The following is a 17515-nucleotide window of genomic DNA, read 5'->3' as shown; positions in this document are numbered from 1 at the left end:
ACTGCCTCTTTGCTTGACATCATGGGAAAATCAAAAGAAATCAGTCAAGACCTCAGAAAAAAATTTGCAGAGCTCCACAAGTCTGGTTCATCCTTGGGAGAAATTTCCAAACGCCTGAAGATACCACGTTCATCTGTACAAAAAATAGTATGCAAGTATAAACATCATGGGACCACACAGCCGTCATACCACTCAGGAAGGAGACGCGTTCTCTCTCCTAGAGTTGAACATTTTTGGTGCGAAAAGTGCAAATCAATCCCAGAACAATAGCAAATTACCTTGTGAAGATGCTGGAGGAAGCAGGTACAAAGGTATCTATATCCACAGTAAAACAAGTCCTATATCGAGATAACCTGAAAGGCCGCTCAGCAAGGAAGAAGCCACTGCTCCAAAACCGCCATATAAAAGCCAGACTACAGTTTGCAACTGCACATGGAGAATAAGATCGTACTTTTTGGAGAAATGTCCTCTGGTCTGATGAAACAGAAATAGAACTGTTTGGCCATAAAGACCATCGTTATGTTTGGAGTAAAATGGGCTTGCAAGCCGAATAATACCATCCCAACGGTGAAGCACGGGGGTGGCAGCATCATGTTGTGGGGTTGCTTTGCTGCAGGAGGGTCTGGTGCACTTCACAAAATAGATGGCATCATGAGGAGGAAAATTATGTGGATATATTGAAGCACCATCTGAAGACATCGGTCAGGAAGTTAAAGCTTGGTCGCAAATGGACAATGAATTTTTACTTGGATTAAATGTCAGGAATTGTAAAAAAAAAAAAAAAAAAAAAACGGAGTTTAAATGTATTTGGCTAAGGTGTATGTAAACTTCCGACTTCAACTGTAGGTGCACAGTACTGTGAGGGAAGAGCTAAGGGGGACATTGATGTGGCAAAGCCCTTTTCAAATGCAGCCAGGACAGCTTTACAACAGGTGAGCGAGTCAGCGTTAGGTCTCTTTGGGGCTTGCAGTTGTGAAAGTGATGAAGACTGCAACCACTAAGACGGGTGTTTATTCAGTAGTTTATTATCCAAACTATGGCATAAAAAAATGTATCCAACTTTGAACCACTGTGCTAGTGTATCAAACTATCCCACGACTGGAAATAATGTGATGTTTAACATGTTTATTTTGATGTTAAAAGATACATTACTCCCTACAGTACAAAAAACACACATCGGAAAATACAGGACAATTCCAGACAACCTGCAAACAGCTGGAAGAAACTCACAAGTGTCAGTGCTAAGACCAGCACCTGCCCCACTGCGGGAGGTAAAGTTCTGAAAGACCTCGGCACTGTGCAAAAATAGTGACCCGGTAAAGGTACTGTGGAAGAAAAGGACACATTTGTATACCACATGAAGGGAACAAACTCATTAAATGTAAAAACTTTTTTTTTTTTATCCTTCAGCTTATGGTCAAACTTAAGGCATTTACTACTAAAATACACTGGTTGCATGCATGTCTAGCTTTGCTCAACAGACACTGACTGACACGTACAAAATCATGGATGTATATGAAACAGTGGTTTCATTATAGAAATAAATCAGGATAATCTGGAGACTAAGGTGATGCCCAGAGAAGAAATTAAACCAAGATGCAAGTACTACAATCTCAAGAGGTAACACATTCTCCCCTGACTTCACTTGTTCTCTGGTCATTTCCATTCTGAAAACTCTTTATTTCACTAGCTACTGAATACAGTCATGTCCACTCCAAGATTTCCCTCTTTATAAAACTCTGTGTGATTTATCCTGAAGACAAATGTTTCGGTAATGAACCTTGCTGTGTTTCAGACTTGCAAATCTGTTAAATAAATGCAAGTCATAGCAATTGAATCAGGGAGAGTTTCTTTTACAAGTCTAGACACAAAAGGCAAGTGAGAGATGACCAACATGTAAAGACATTTTGGTACAGGTAATTATATAAAAATGCCAAGATGTTACTTTATTCTTGCTCTGGAACAACTAATTTACAAGCGAGTCCAAACTCTGGCTATGCTTCTTCCTTCCCACCAAAATATCCCAATTTAAAAGGTATACTTTTCACAATTAACTTGCACACCTCACCTCTATAGTTGTTCAAATAAGAGCCTAAAAAGACATGTAAATTGGATTTGGTGGTTCCTAACAGTTTAAGGAAAGGAAATCTACCACTATAATTTTTCTGTCTAACACAATGATCACCAACTCGATTAAGCTGCAGGCTGAATTTTTTTCTTGAGTGGTTGGTCGCGAGGCCGGAATATAATTACAAAAAAATGTGTAGACTGCAAATTGACCGAAAGAAGCCCAACCAGATATGACTAAAACAATAATTTCAAACCTTGCTACATGTGTACACAATCACATCTCTATTATGCATGAAAATACTTCGGAACAGATTTCCTAAATTAAAAATCACTCGGAGCGGATTTCCTGATGTTTTTACAGTATTATGTCCAACAACAAAAATATACTCTTTTGGGGGGCGCTAAACGTGGGCCGCCAGTTAAGGATACCCGTTCTAAAATAAATGTGCGGGGAAGGAGTATGACAACGGATCAGATTTTTCTTCATTAATTTTCCATGTTTGGCATACACACAGTGATACAAGCATTGAAAGATGTGGTAAACAAAGTAAAAGCACTCCTCTCCCTGGGTCTGTTTGAAAATCCCTTCAGTCCTATTACATCTGGGGACCTAGTCAGAACAAATACAAAAGTCTTTATTTTTCATACCCTCTGATACAACATACAACTGATCGAACCAGGATTTAAAAATATAGTGGCTACTTCAGCACTGCCACCCGTCTTCCCACCAACACTTGAAAACAATGGAGACGAACAATAGTAAACACACAACAAAATAAAGGAGTTGACGTTTTAAAAATGCAGTGACAATGAAAAGCTTAAAAAAATACAAAAATAAACTACACAAATATCTTCTGCATCAGTGCTTGCTAATTTCTGGGGAAGATTTTTGCAAGATGTGTGTGTATGCTGCAAGTTTCAGTCCTAGAAAAGTCAGTCTCACTACATGTTTTCCTTCGTCATCAGATTCGTTGTCCTCTTCATAGCATCAGACCTCAGTTCTCATCTCAGGGGAAAAGCACACTGATGAGATTACTAGGAGACTGGAATCCAGTATGATATCAGAATCGATTGGTTTCTTAAATTAAGCACATTTCTCCTTGAGGGAAAAAAATCACCCCTTTTGTTTGTTTTCTCCATTTTGATAGTTTAGATGGGAGGAACAAACACCACCACTGCCTCTTGTTCAGCACATCCTCAAACTGTACATCAGCTCGTGTAGTCTCACTACAACCCCCTCCCCACCAAAAAAAGAACATTAAGCTCAAGCCGGCTCACAGCTTGTGAAGCTGTAAATGTTTCTCTACAATTGCTGAACTACTGAAAGTAGCCAAAAAGATGTATAATAAAAGTAGCTAGAGTGAGAAAAAACTAAAAAAAAGTTATGAAGTAAAATCTATAACGTGCTTTTTTAAATGTGTTGCTCCAGAAATAGTGGGACAAATAGAAAAAGGGTCTTGTCTACAGAACCATATCTCTTATTGACTTCCATCAAGGGTTTCTGCTGCCATTTTGTTTATGTTGCTGGCTGGATGTCGGTTAACTTGAGAATGGGGTGAAGTCAGGATGAGGATGGAGGAATCAGTCTTCCTGGTCAAAAAGGACAGTGGGGGGTGTCATCTGTGCAATCTCACGGGTCCGTTCTTGCTTTCTTTTGACCAGCAGCCTTACTGCAGGGGCAGACAGAAAGCAAAACATTTATTGAAAATAATTTGCAATTGTTGAGGAAAATATTCATCCACAACCAGTTAGTGATGATAATGTGTGTGGAATGTAGGCTAGATTAGATGGAACCAGGTACTTACGCATCAGGCGAGGAAACTGGTCTTTTTGGGGCAAGTTTTGCCGAGGCTCCATCTTTGCTGGACTCTAAAAAGGGGAAAATAAATTAAAGAGAAACCATACTTACAGACTTAAAAACAAGTGCAACCATAATTATAGAGACGCTGCTCCATTTTGCTGAACAGCAGAATTTAAATGAAAGTTTACCCACCTTGCAGCCATCGAACTTGTGTGGCAGGGCCGTAGCCCTTCTCGTTGCGCGCAGCTATGCGGAAGATGATGGCGGGCTTGGTGGTGTAGTCTATGTGGGCATTGGAGAGGCTGGAGGACTGCACCAAGCAGGAGGGGTTGGGCCCACAGTACACCCGCATGAAGGCCAGCTGGGCTGGGGTGGAGGCTTTGGGCTCAGCTGTCTGGGTGCTCTGGATGGCCAGGTACACAGAGTACTCAATGATCTTCCCTGATGTCACAGAGGGAGGCTCCCAGGTGAGGTGGGCACCATCTGGGCTCTGAGAGGGAAAGATGGAACCGTTGTTTTTTTAATAATTTTTTTTTAAATTTTACCTTTATTTAACCAGGCAAGTCAGTTAAGAACATATTCTTATTTTCAATGACGGCCTGGGAACAGTGGGTTAACTGCCTGTTCAGGGGCAGAACGACAGATTTGTACCTTGTCAGCTCGGGGGTTTGAACTCGCAACCTTCCGTTACTAGTCCAACGCTCTAACCACTAGGCTACGCTGCCACCCCTAGGCTAACGCAAGACCAGCAGAAAAACAATCCATATTCCATCAAGACTAGAAAAACTACAACCTCTGATTATTTGTCAAGGGTAACATAAAACAGTAATTGTTCCGTTTCTAGTTTGCAGTTTTACCTTGCTGATTTTAATGGCACAAGGTGCTCCAGGGAAGCCTGGTAAACAGGTCTTAAAAGCAGATATCTCTGAGAAGAAACCACGACCACAAGCGTTGATACCAGCGACACGGAACTTGTAGGCTGTGCCAGGCTGCAGCTCCATTTTCTTCATCTGGTTATGGTCTGGGATGGCACCAGAGTCATCCTACAACACACACATTGTTAGTGCTGCACTGAACTCTGATCTCAAAGCCATAAAAGGCATGAATCCAGCTTTGAGGCTTACCTCCACTTGAGAATCGTCCTCTGGGATGAAGTGCGTAACCACCATGTTTGTCACCTTGACGATGCCAACGTCAAACCACTGGTTCTCTTTTTTTACAAGAGTCTTGATAGGGGCTGGTTGAGGGTTTAGCTTCTGTATATTTCCGCAACATAAAAAGGGAATTAAAGCATGTTGTGCCATTCAACATTCCTCTCAAATTCTGATCACAGGCAGGACATTATGGGTACTCACCCCACCCTCAATGCCATTGGCCACCTCTGCTACAGCAGCTTGTAGCTTGGCTGGACTGGCAACAGAAAATGTGCTTGAGGGGGCCAGGGCTGCAAGGGGACAATAGGGAGAAGTCAATTTAAGACCTAGAGAAACTATTAGTAAGAACAAAGAATTACACTCCTAAAAGAGAATTTAAAGAAATACTCACTCTCAGTGGATGTGCGCGGCAGCAGTGATGCCACAGCGCTGGAGACAGCTGCAGCCATCTCGGGGTGTCCGTTGCTCTCAGACGCAGGGTCGTTGAGGCTGTCTGCGGGGGCAAGGCCCTCAGTGGGTAGGGCCTGGGCATTTCCTTGCTGCTGGGCCAGAGCCTGGGCCTGAGCCTGGGCCTGAGCCTCCTGGAGCTGGTGCTGCTGCTGGACCAGGGCTGCCAACTCCTGCTGGGTCAGGACGATGGGGATTGTGATGGCCTGCTGTCCGGTCGAGCCAGAATCACCCTCGTCTATACATGCAGGGGAACGCAGTTTGATTGTGAGATTGTTACAGTTGGGGAGCGGTTGTCTTCACACACATTTAAAGTATTTTGAGATGAATCCATTTATCATCTACCAACAATTGCCTGGTAATACACTGCCAATCTGAGGGCCATACATACTCATGACTGCCTGCTGTGCTGCCTGGAGGACTGCCTGAATGGCCAGGGCCTGGGCCTCCTCTGTGGCTGCAGCCTGCGCCGCTGCCTCCGCCGCTGCGGTCACAGCCAGCTCCTCTGCAGACAGACCTGTCCCCATCTGTCCCTCTGACAGCTCTGGGGACAGCCCAGTCTCCATAGCGGTCTCTCCCCCCTCCGTGGCCGCGTCTGTCTGCATGGGCTCTTCTGTGGAACCCGCAGCACCCTCAGTGATCGACAAAATGGACTGGAGATAAAAAGGGTAGAAATTAATGAGTGCAAATTCTCAAAATGGACAAGATGAATCAATTATTTCCATACATTATTGATTTTGGGCATTAGTTGCTGATAATTTGCCTAACCATGCCAGTGAGTAATTCTGAACTAAACTCTTAGACTAGCAATTCCACAATTGTTATGCTATCAGTAGAGTATAGACTGTCAAAGCATTGTTAGTTCAGTTAGGGGTTTCTTTACAGGTACTGAGGGCCCCGGGGCTGGTGTGGATTGAGTCACAGTAGTGATGGCTCTGCTCTGGATGGTGGCTGGGGTTGTTTCTGATGCAGTGGTGGAAGGAGTCTCTGTACTGCTGGTGGCACTGTCTGCTCCATCTGCTGTAGGAAACACATGGCATGAAATATAGCCCTAAACATTAAAATAAAACCATTTTAAAAAACAGTATCTATTCTAACGATATACCTGTGGCAGTAGTTGCCGTGTTGGTGGTGCCAGTCTCGTGGGTTTCACAGGGGGGGTTGGAACACACCCTCTGCGCTGTCCCCGTCTGGTTTCCGGCCATGTTTGAGCTGGCCTGGGACGGGGTGCTGGTGGTCCCAGTTTCGTGAGTCTCGCAGGGTGGGTTTGAGCACACCCTCTGTACAGTGCCAGTCTGCCCATTACCCATGCTGGACAAGGACTGAGTGGCAGTGTTGGTTGTGCCTGTTTCATGTGTCTCGCAGGGTGGGTTTAAGCACATAGTAGAGCCCACGGCTGGCTTGGGACTCTGCACAGTTCCGGTTTGGGCTGAGCCCATGTTGGAGCATGCCGTGGTGGGGGTGAATGTGGTGCCGGTGCTCAGGTTCTCTGGTCCCTGGTTGCCTGTGGCGGTTCCGGGGGAAGAAGAGGTGCTCGTCTGAGGAGGAGAGGACAGAGATGGGGGGTGAGAAGATGAGCTACTCTGGACAGTGCCCATTTGGTTAGACCCCATGATGGAGTGGGTGATGGTTGAGGTGTTAGTGGTGCCCATCTCGTGGGTCTCTGATGGAGGGCTTGTACACACCCTCATTGCCCCGCCCATGTTGGTGGAGGCGGTCGTTGTGGTGTTGGTGGTGCCCGTCTCGTGGGTCTCACAGGGGGGGTTGGAGCAGACCCTCTGCACCCCACCTATATCGGAGGAGGCTGTGGTTGCGGTGTTGGTGGTTCCTGTTTCGTGGGTCTCACAGGGGGGGTTGGAGCAGACCACGGTGACAGTGCCAGGGACATCCCCGACCTCAGTGGAAGAAGGCTGCTCAGAGGTGGGGGAGGCCAGGAAGGACACAGGCAGGTCCTGCACTGGCTGGGCCTCAACCCCGCTGGGGGTGGTGATGAGAGTCACCTGGGTAGGCTGGTTTGCTGACTGCAATGAGAGCACATCAGTTATTGATTATGATGGAGAAAACCCAATCAAAAAGTTCTCCACATTGTACAGCATGACATTTCATGTGCCAATTCTCAAGAACATAATTGGAGCTATAGCTACATATCTGTATTAAAGAATAGCACAGTCGGCTTACCATGGTGGAAGCGGAAAGGGTAGTAGCTGTGGTCAGACTGGTCTGGGCTGCTGACACAGTGATGGCAGTGGGGTTGATAACTTGGCTGGACAGGGTGGCGATGGTGCCAAGGGTGGTGATTGGAGTTGCCAGAGAGGCATTGGCACTGGCTACAATGCTCCCTGCCAGACTGGAGGAGACTGTCCCTGTGACAGTCCCCAGGGTGGTGACACCTAGGGGAACAAAAAAAATACTAACTCAACAAGGGGCAGACAGCTGGAACTATGCGTGGTTTTGTTTTTAGCCGCATACTTATGAATTGAACAGACAGCACCTGTTAATAATTATGAAAATGTTATCCATACCAGTTGTTCCCTTGACGACCAGTGTAGTTATATTGGGCTTGACAGAAGACATCGTGACCGGGGTGACGAGTCTGACTCCACCCATGGGTACAGTGCGCAGAATGGTGCCAGGTTGGCCCGGGGCTCCCTTCAAAACCACCTATAAAAACCAAGGGGGAGGTAAAATAATATAATTGAGAAGCTAGGGGGCACTATTACACTCTTCCACTGGGGCAAGACATTTGATACAGCTATTGGTAGCACTAATCATCAGAGAAGATTAAAATATAGTCCCCAGAGGTATGCATGCATTTCAACTGCTCCAAACACTGCTGTATTTAGCCGTATGATATTTATCAAATGTAACTAAATATAAAATGCCATGTGACATTTAAAAGTTAAAAAAGGCACCAATGTCAAAACTGAAACATCTCAAATTGTTTCACATAGCCTATAAATATTATGCATAAACATACATATTCTACAAGAGGTTGTAAGGGTCATCATTTCTGTGAGGTACCTGTGTCAGCCCTTGCTGGCCAGTTGCAGTGCCAAGCTTGGGCATGGTAGTGATGATTTTGCCTGGAGTGCCAGTGGTCATCATCTTGGTGCTGATGATGGTATAGGGCGTCTTCCCTGTGCTGCTGGTCACTGTTAGCAACAAAACAAACTGTCAGCATACGGTCCTCTTGTATTGTGCTGAATTGTCCCTGAAACATGAAGCCAGTGGGTTCTGACCTGTGGCTCCAGGCTGGGTCATAATAGCAGACATAGGGATGGTCTTGATGATGGTGGTACCCTGTTTGGTTATGGTGGGCGACATGCCGCTGATGTTCAGGATGGTGGGTTTGTTCCCGGTTCCTCCCGCCTGGGATGTGGTGATGATGGTGGTGGGCTTGCCGTCCGCTGAGGTCACCAGCTTCAGTATGGTGCCGGCAGGGAGAGAACCCTTGGTCTACGGGAGACAAAGTGGATTATGAACATGATCAACTGAAAGCAGGCTGAGCCTGCCCATGGAGTTTTAGCTACCTCCTTCTCCTGCTCTCATGCAGATAGCTGACCTGTATGAGCTGTGTGAGAGGGTTAGTGGAAGCCTGGCCTGTAACAGCCGATGTCTGCACTGGCTTGGTTTGTACCACAGACATCATCTTGCCAAGGTTGGAGATCTGCTGACATAGGAGAGAGACTCAAGTTTATGAGTCACCAGAAAACATCACAGTATTTGGCGCCAGGAGATCAGTGTCATGTGGACAACTGAACGGAGTACGGCTGAGCTGTGAGTACAGCCAATCTAACTGACCCTGACAGTCGTGCAGATCTATGAACTCAAGCTGTTCCTTATCTTGGAGGTTTCCACAGCCACATCTTCTATCACGGGTTCATGCCTAGGCCATATAAGATTCATCTGATACGTGTGGGGGACAACAACAAAAAACTAGCCAAAGTGTGAAACAATTTCTCAGTTCACAGCATGCATATCAAATTCTTAAGGAGCGAGATCTTGTATAAGGAGACATTTCTCACAACCTTCTGCCTGTATTCCCTCCCCTCCGTGTCCTGTAAGACTGTCTAGTTCTCTCACCAAAGTGCCGCTGCCTCCCATTGTGAGGGGGCTCTTGACCAGGGTGATGGTCTTGGTGACTCCTCCCACCATGGTGGTAACCACCTGGTGTTGCTGGGCTACGGTAACCGTGCCCGACTTGTGCACAGTGATGATAGGCCTGTTGGGCGAGTTGGGTGACGATACGGTCGCTGTGCCCACCTGAGCTGCAGCTGTTTTCAGCATGCGAGTGGCCGGGTTACTAACCTGGAAGTAGAAAATACAAACTGTGTTAAGGGTGTAAATTCTAAACTGGGCCATGACAGAGACTACCTGACAAACCCATACATTCTGCCATTGAGTTTCATTTTTTTTTACAGACTGATATTTGATGAGTCTTACCATGAGAGGAGATGCCATTTTGACTGTGGTGGAGCCGCCAGCCATGGTTTTGACAAGGGTGGCACCTGCTGGAATGTTGAGTACAGTGCTTGAAGAAGGTGGGATCTTCTGTGTGGCTGCTGCAGCTGCAGCCAAAGCTGCCATGCCACTCATCTGAGGGCTGCTGCCGACTGGCTAAAAGAAAAACAAACAGTCCTGAGTGAGACAATACTCTTGGCATTACTCTCGAGACAACTTTTTATCCTTGAATAACAAAACAATTTCACAATTGTCCATACTGTTCCTTGGGCGGTCTGGGCAGGAACAACCATGCGAACTCCTGGAAGAAGTGTGACAGGGGATTTTCCAGCCTGGTTGGGTCGCACAGTGACAAGGGAGGTACCCGTGCCAGACGGAGGCGCTGCAACCTTCAAGATAGCTGTCAAAACAACAGAAAACCTGCTCAGTATATAGAGCCTTCGAGGTCTGCTTTTTACATACCATTTGGTATACGTTTATCAAAATACAATGGGCTGTAAAGATGAACAATGAAAACTGTGACAATAGTCCATAAAATGGTACAAACAACCTCCACTTAACAAGTAGGACATCCATGGTTTTACCTGGCCCATGAGCTGTGGAGGCAGCCAGCGGGCTTCTGGGAATGTTGGGAAGGATTGTAGGGGAAGAAGCCTGGGGCACAATAGTGATACCTGTGTGTGGTAGGTTCTGAGCAGAGGGAGCAGCTGTGGCTGGGCCCTTAGGCAAGTTCCCTTGCAGAGAGGTGGCGGCATTGAGGGCCGGCGAGGTCACAGCAGTGGCAGCAGGAATGTCGTACTTTTGTAGCTGCAGCAGATAGGTGTCTGCAGTGGACACAGCGCCCCAGCTTACCTCCAGGGAGTTGGTGTTGGCACGGACTAGCTGCACTCTCGAGGGAGCGTGTGGCCTCTCTGTAACCAAAACATAAAATGGTCACATATCTTATAAGCAATCAACAGAAGCAGAGAAAGCCTCACCAAGAGCACAGTTGAGCAAATACTGTGGGCTTACTTTACCAGAGTAAAATAGCAAATAGGAGTTGACTCACCTGTTTCAAGGTACCAGAGGTCTTTACAGCAGACTTGGTTGTTCCATGCTTTACGGTAACCGTCACGGCCACTCCAGACATACAACCTAGAGTTGATGGCCACCGAGCAATGTCCTGCCCGGGCCCTTGGGATATTGTCCTCCAGAGTATCCATCACCACTGATTCCCAGGCCATGGAGTCTGGGGTAAAAAAGAAACATGAGGTTTACATTTGATTTTTTTGACAGTAATATAACTTGACCACCAGGCGACACTGCCATTTACCAATGAATGTTCACCCAGACTGAGTTTGTTGGAGTCGATCAATTCATAACACACAAATCAAATCTAGAGAAACAATCCGTGTGTAAGGTTTAATGCAAGTAGTAGCACCAATAACTGAAAACGGAGAGACGAACCAAGATTTAGGCAGGCCAGTGTGTTTGTGCACTTCCATTCCTTCTCATGTGTGGCCACCTTCACATCATCCATAACCAGGGGAACCCACCCCCCAAACACAAACATCCTACAATGAGGTAGACAAAGAGATGAGAATCAAACAGTCATCAAAAATAGGCTACTGCCGAGAGATTTAACCAATTGTTATTCCAGAGATCTAAATGATCATAATATAATTTCAACAGGTATTCAGGGAGATCTCACTTGTTTGTGATGGTGGTGGCAGAGTGAAGACTCCTGGGCAGAGGTGCTGTGCCATTCACTGATGGCTTAGTCCAGGTCAGGGTGTCTGCAGACAGAGCAGGATAATTTAGATAATACACCGACTAGACTGATTTATGCAAATAAGAGACAGAGTGATTATATACAATAATATGGTAATACTGTTAACTCAGGAGCCTACCGATGTCAAGTGTCCATAGATCTCCCAGACGACAGCCACTCATCCCTCCATAGATGATCAGGCGAGATTTCTTGCTGTCCTTTTCTGTGTACACTACGGCAGTGTGGCTCTCGCGAGGAGGTGGCAAAACACCATAAGTAATTGGTATATCCCAGCCCACAACACTGGAGCCAGCACGAAGCTCCAGGGTGTACAGATCATTCAGGTATCTAGTTACAAAATAGAGATTTCAGTCAGAAAGTATTTCGAATTGCTTACTACAAAATCTCTGTTTGCTTCCATTCCACAGCATCATTTATCCGTATACCCCACTGGTCACATTTCACATCTCCTTCTTAAGGCATCCGTACCTGGGGATGTTGTTTTTGGGGTCCTCGCTGTCATTAGCCAGTCCTCCAAACAAGTAGCACTTGTTACCCACCAGCGAGAAACTGTGGCCAAGTCGAGGACAGGGAGGTGGGCCATTTTTGGGAGTCTTAGCTTTCAACTTTTTCCATTCCCATCTGCTGGCCTGAACAAAAAAAAGCATATGCAAAAGATGATAGCATGCTGTAATCCATTAATCATAATCTATTTAGAAGTACTTAAAGACAGCCATTTTCCCCTGGCTTTAGCTCTACCAATGTTATAGCAAGAATGTGGTGTAAGCATTCCATTACCTGTAGCTCATAGAGATCATTGCTGTATTTTCCATATTCCACCATTCCACCAAACACCAGAAGCCGGGTGCCATCACAAACAAAACCATATGCAGCACATCCAGGGGGAATATCACCACGAACCGCAGGGATAAACCATTGGTTTGTTGCTAGATTAAATAAATAGAGGTTAGTCTGTGTATAGACAGATAGACATTGTTGGGTGGTCAAGTGCTGGGTAGGCCTATGATGTGAAGCAAATGCTCTTTTGAGTAAATATTTACTCAAGCATGTTCCAAGCATCTCTGACAAATGTAGCCTGCATCTTCTTGTTTGAAAGTTTCACATGAGAAGTGTATGTTCTATGCATTGTACTTTTATCTGCATAACCCAAAGTTTAAAAACATCAACTGACATTTCAACTGTGTAACGTCATTGCGCTCTCAAAAACGTAACTTATAATAATAATAATAATTTAACACTTATAACTGTGCATGTTGACTACATAAGTGTTTCTTTGGAACAAACTGTTTAACTAACTACATTTGTAACTCGGGACAATATCAGTACAGTGAACAGAAATTGAGTGCATCCAATAATTGAGTGTTCAAAACAGTGCTCCTGTCGTCCATTTTATTTTAGCGCGCCATTTTCATTTGTGCACTTTCCGTTCTTTGCCACCAGGCGGCGACAGTTTGTCAGGTAATGTCAGACTACATTTCTCTAAATCTGATCCAGCACACTACACAAAACAGGCTGCTGACAACAGCGGGCGAATGCAACATATAGAGGAGCCATCGGATTAGAAGAAGAAAAAAGTATAGTAGAATGACGCATCTCCTACAGTAATTGCTAATATCAAATAAATTATATTATGGAGAGTTGGCAATATGCAGATTCGGCTGCATGGTGAAGTTATCTTACCTGTGTTGTAGACATGCAACTCATCCACAATTCCTTCATTTCCTCCTCCAAAAACAACCATCAATTCCTTTATAGCAACGGCTCTGTGACCATGTCTGGGCCGAGGGACAGGGCCAGACCATCCCAGTACCCGCTTCCATCGTGGCTGTAGAGCTGAACCAGTCATGTCCTCTTCAGGGAAAAAAAGTGTTGTTTAAACAAAAAAACGAGAACTCCAAAGCAAGATTGATGACAAGTTCTGATCAAGTCTATTGATACTTGCGAAGTGAAGACAAAACTATGACAAATTGTGCAGAGTGAAAACTGCAGGTGCAATCGAATGTTGGGCCCAAACCCGATGCATTGATAGCGTGCATTTGAAAAAAATAATATTGTAATTGTAAACTCCAGGGAAGTCGCCATTTTCCTGACGTTTCGCAAAAAGCCGGCAATTATAATAAGTTATTATGATACACCTAATAGCTACTCACTGTAAATATAAAATGTATTCGACATCACAACTCAAAGCATAGAAGTTATATTGTGCGCCCTTAGAATTTTTGTATGCGTTTGCATCTTGCAGTTAAAGCTTTGAAGCAACCCTAAAGTGCCACTATGGGAGCCGCCATCTTGTATAACAACCAAACAAACCTCCGCCAGTCTGAAAAATGGCGGAAGAGAAGACAAATGAAAGACATACGTGTGTTAAATTAAGCTTTAACCTACTGCTTCAACAAGCAGGTGTACTAGCCATATCCCACTACAGTCATATTACTAAGTATGTGGATCAAGTGTACCACTAATAATACACGAAAAGCATTTGCAATTAGACCCGTTTGTGGATTGCGATTTTCACGCTTCTCTGGGAGTCGCCATATTTGTCACATTCATTCAATCTATCGCCGCTTCTGCTTTGCATTACAATTGTATACATCTTTAAGTGGAATCGAATGTAATTTCTCAGATGCACAATACCACGTGAAATCTGAAACTTTCACAACACATAAATTAGAAACCCGCGCATGCACTACAGAGTTATGGCTAATAGAGACTATCGTAGCCAGCAAACTCACAATGTTAGCATGGCAGGCTTATTAGCACAGCGTCCTTTACCAATTACATACAATAGTTAGATACATATAAATTCATTATATAGCCAATGTAATATAATGCAATTATGTAACATTTCAAATAAAGTGTTGTTATTTATCATGCCGTCTCTGGAATCAGCCATCTTTTCGAATATCGGCCTACTTTTAAGCTCCCTCAAGAAAAATGGCCGTACAGTTCGCCACAACAAAACACCTATATTTACAAAATCTGACATCCATAAGATATATTACTTACTTCTTTCGGTGTACTATTTCCAATAAGACGATTTGGGTGTCTACTCATGAATCACTAGCCCAAATTCATTCGATTTGTGAAGAAGTATTCCCTCTCATGCCTGCCTGGAAGCTGCCATCTTCTTGACAACCAAAAGGGGAGGAAAACAGCATTTGGCGTCACCCAAAACAAAAATGGCGACTGGTATAGAACCGCTATACACATTGGACATAGATTAACGTGCGTTTTGACTTCAAAACAACCTACACAATTCAGTGTAATATCTTTGAAATGGGCACTTACATTTGGACATCAAATATTGAATTTAGTTCGTTGGAAGTTATCATACTACATTGTCCCTTAATAAAGATGGCGATGCACACATATTTCAGTTTAGTACACGATTAAGCATATATAAGAGTTGTGCTATTTATGTTATCTAAATAACTTAAATAACAAAACACATAATAAACTGGAATTATAAACATTTTGTTTTGGGGGACTTCACAGTCCCATTCAACACCCACTGCTAATTGCCACGCCCCCACTTTCAATAAAGCGACAGTGCGGTACCGAATTTTGGCGTATCTGAATGTATGCACGAAGGCATCAACAAGGTAAATAGCCTGCCCTACAGGTACGCAGTAAGCCATATGAAGACAATCACTTTAATATTGTAAAAAGGCAATTCACACTTCTTGTCTGTATGCAAAGTAACATATGAGGGGCATATTCTGCATGGGAAAATTCCAGACCCAAAGCACAAGACTGGCCAATGGACATGACTCTTTAGCTTCAAATGGCTTAAAGGTGCTTAACATTCATTTTGATAAGTACTTTTTCTCTCATCGCTAACTACCAGGACGTTTGAAAACACCTCCCGGAGTTGCGCAGCAGTTTAAGGTACTGCATCGCAGTGTTGTGGTGTCAATCCCAGGCTGTGTTATTACCGATCGGGAGTTCCATAGGGCGGCACACAATTGGTCCAGTGTCCTCCGGGTTAGGGGAGGGTTTGGCCGGGGGACTTACTTGGCTCATCGCATTCTAGCAACTCCTTGTGGCGGGCTGGGTGCCTGCAGGCTGCCTCGGTTGTCAGTTGAACGGTGTTTCCTCCAGCACATTTGTGCAGTTGGCTTCCCCGGTTAAGCGAGCAGGTGTTAAGAAGCATGGTTTGATGGGTCATGTTTCGGAGGACAAATGACTCAACTTTCGCCTCTTCCAAGCCTGTTGGGGAGTTGCAGCAATGAGACAAGATTGTAATCATGAAATTGGGGAGGAAAAGGGGGTGAAATACTAAACAAAAAACAGACAGTGGGCTGGGAGCTTAAATTGATGAGCTCGCCTTGACTGACAGCAAATGTAGCAACTTGGATGCAGTGTTGCAGTAAAATCATCTCCAGAGAATTTCTTTGATCTGGTTTCCATCAAATATCATCAAATTTAATGAAAAGCATGATTTTGACTGTTCATGTCCTTTAATGGGTTATTGCAAAGGATAAGCATTTATCTGTTGTTTTTGATATGTTTATTTTCTTACAGTAAAACATAATTCCAACAAAAATGCTGAGAAACATAGATAAAACATGTCTACATTCAAAGAGCCAGCCTAAGGGGTAGGACTATTTTAGGTTATTCTGTCAGTAGGCTATTCAGGTGTAGGTAGGTAGGCCTGGCTATGAACAGCATACCTTTTATGTAGGGTAAATTAAAGTGAATTGAAATTCAATCTCAAGAATTTAAAATGAATTACTTTTCAATTATTGGGAAAAGTACAGCATGCTGGATGCCTAACAGGGATTTAATATCACATTTCATAAATGTAGATGAAGGAACGGACAGAAGAAAAAAAAAGCACTCAGTAGGCCTTTACACCTGAGACATTTTGCTACTATTTTCACTGTTGCTCGTTTGGTTTATGGTGGGGCATAGGTTTATATTCTGACCATCTGCCAGATGCAGGCGCTTTCCTCAATGGAACAGAACTGCATTTTCTCTTGTGCTTGCAAAAAGTTGGCAGGGGGCAGTCTAACATAGCAAAATGTCTCAGGTGCTTACTGAGAGTTCTTTATTTAATCCTCTCCATGCCTTCATCTACATTAAATGTGAAAACAAATCCCTGTTAGGCATCCAGCATGCTTTACTTAAATTGTAATTTGAGGGAAGAGCAAATAAGCCTACCTCTTCACATTGCCTGTCCAGTTCCTTATGGGAAATGTATAGGTAGTTAGAACAGGGATTTGTTTTCTCCTGTTAAGTTAATTCACATAATGTAGCTGAAGGAACGGAGAGGGTTACAGAGCAACATTTCTGCCAGCCAGCCAACCAACCCACTCACTTTCTTTATAGCAAGCAGATACTCCTCTTTTCTCTGCATTTGATTCCTCTGTTCTCACCTCAGTGTTTAAAGTCCTCATCTGACCTGGTCCTCTTTGTCTCAGGATATATGATTAGGGTAAACCCATTTAAATTCAGCCATTTTTTGACAACATCCCTTTTGATTTAAACAAACCTTTCCATATATGTTTGCTCGTGGAAGAATGGGTCAGAAAGTTATTTTGGACCTGAATGCTAAAACATTCAGGAGATAAAGGTGCTCAAATTTGACCTTTTTTGCATGCCCCATACCATGAAACATCTGTCTTCATCACTGGAAAAGATCAACGGTTGAGTTTGATATTATTTAAAAGCTTTCAAACTATTTTATAATTTCTTTAAAAATATATACTGAACAAAAATATGAAATGCAACAATTTCTAAGATTTTACAGTTACAGTTCATATAAGGAAACCAGTCCATTTAAATGAATAAATTAGGCCCTAATGTATG

The 17515-nt window shown here is 44.0% G+C and overlaps 1 protein-coding gene across 6 annotated transcripts; it reads right to left on the bottom strand.

Annotated features, from left to right (window-relative positions):
• Positions 1-1110: 1110 nt before the first annotated feature.
• LOC118400100 (host cell factor 1-like) lies at positions 1111-15125 on the bottom strand. 6 transcript variants are annotated; one of them, XM_035796573.2, is made up of 29 exons: positions 14993-15125; positions 14711-14831; positions 13385-13555; positions 12482-12630; positions 12173-12333; positions 11823-12031; positions 11624-11708; positions 11380-11486; positions 10982-11161; positions 10518-10844; positions 10194-10333; positions 9916-10089; positions 9556-9780; positions 9035-9142; positions 8712-8928; positions 8494-8624; positions 7995-8133; positions 7651-7862; positions 7158-7493; positions 6578-7010; positions 6356-6489; positions 5864-6125; positions 5417-5710; positions 5227-5315; positions 4996-5127; positions 4729-4914; positions 4064-4361; positions 3876-3939; positions 1111-3740 (listed from the first exon to the last, which is right to left on the bottom strand). In XM_035796573.2, the coding sequence occupies exons 3-29, from the start codon at positions 13548-13550 to the stop codon at positions 3701-3703; spliced, it is 4998 nt and encodes a 1665-aa protein (XP_035652466.1). In that variant the 5' UTR covers positions 13551-13555; positions 14711-14831; positions 14993-15125; the 3' UTR covers positions 1111-3700. The 6 variants fall into 6 exon arrangements, with proteins under 6 accessions (XP_035652466.1, XP_035652463.1, XP_035652465.1 ...); XM_035796570.2 differs by having other exon boundaries at positions 6356-6492; positions 14993-15124; XM_035796572.2 differs by having other exon boundaries at positions 6356-6492; positions 9035-9139; positions 14993-15123.
• Positions 15126-17515: the final 2390 nt, after the last annotated feature.

This window comes from Oncorhynchus keta, chromosome 21 (genome assembly GCF_023373465.1).
Source record: "Oncorhynchus keta strain PuntledgeMale-10-30-2019 chromosome 21, Oket_V2, whole genome shotgun sequence".
Lineage (NCBI taxonomy): Eukaryota > Metazoa > Chordata > Actinopteri > Salmoniformes > Salmonidae > Oncorhynchus > Oncorhynchus keta.
Note: the sequence above shows the minus strand (reverse complement) of the source record. Positions and strands in the feature narration are given on the sequence as shown.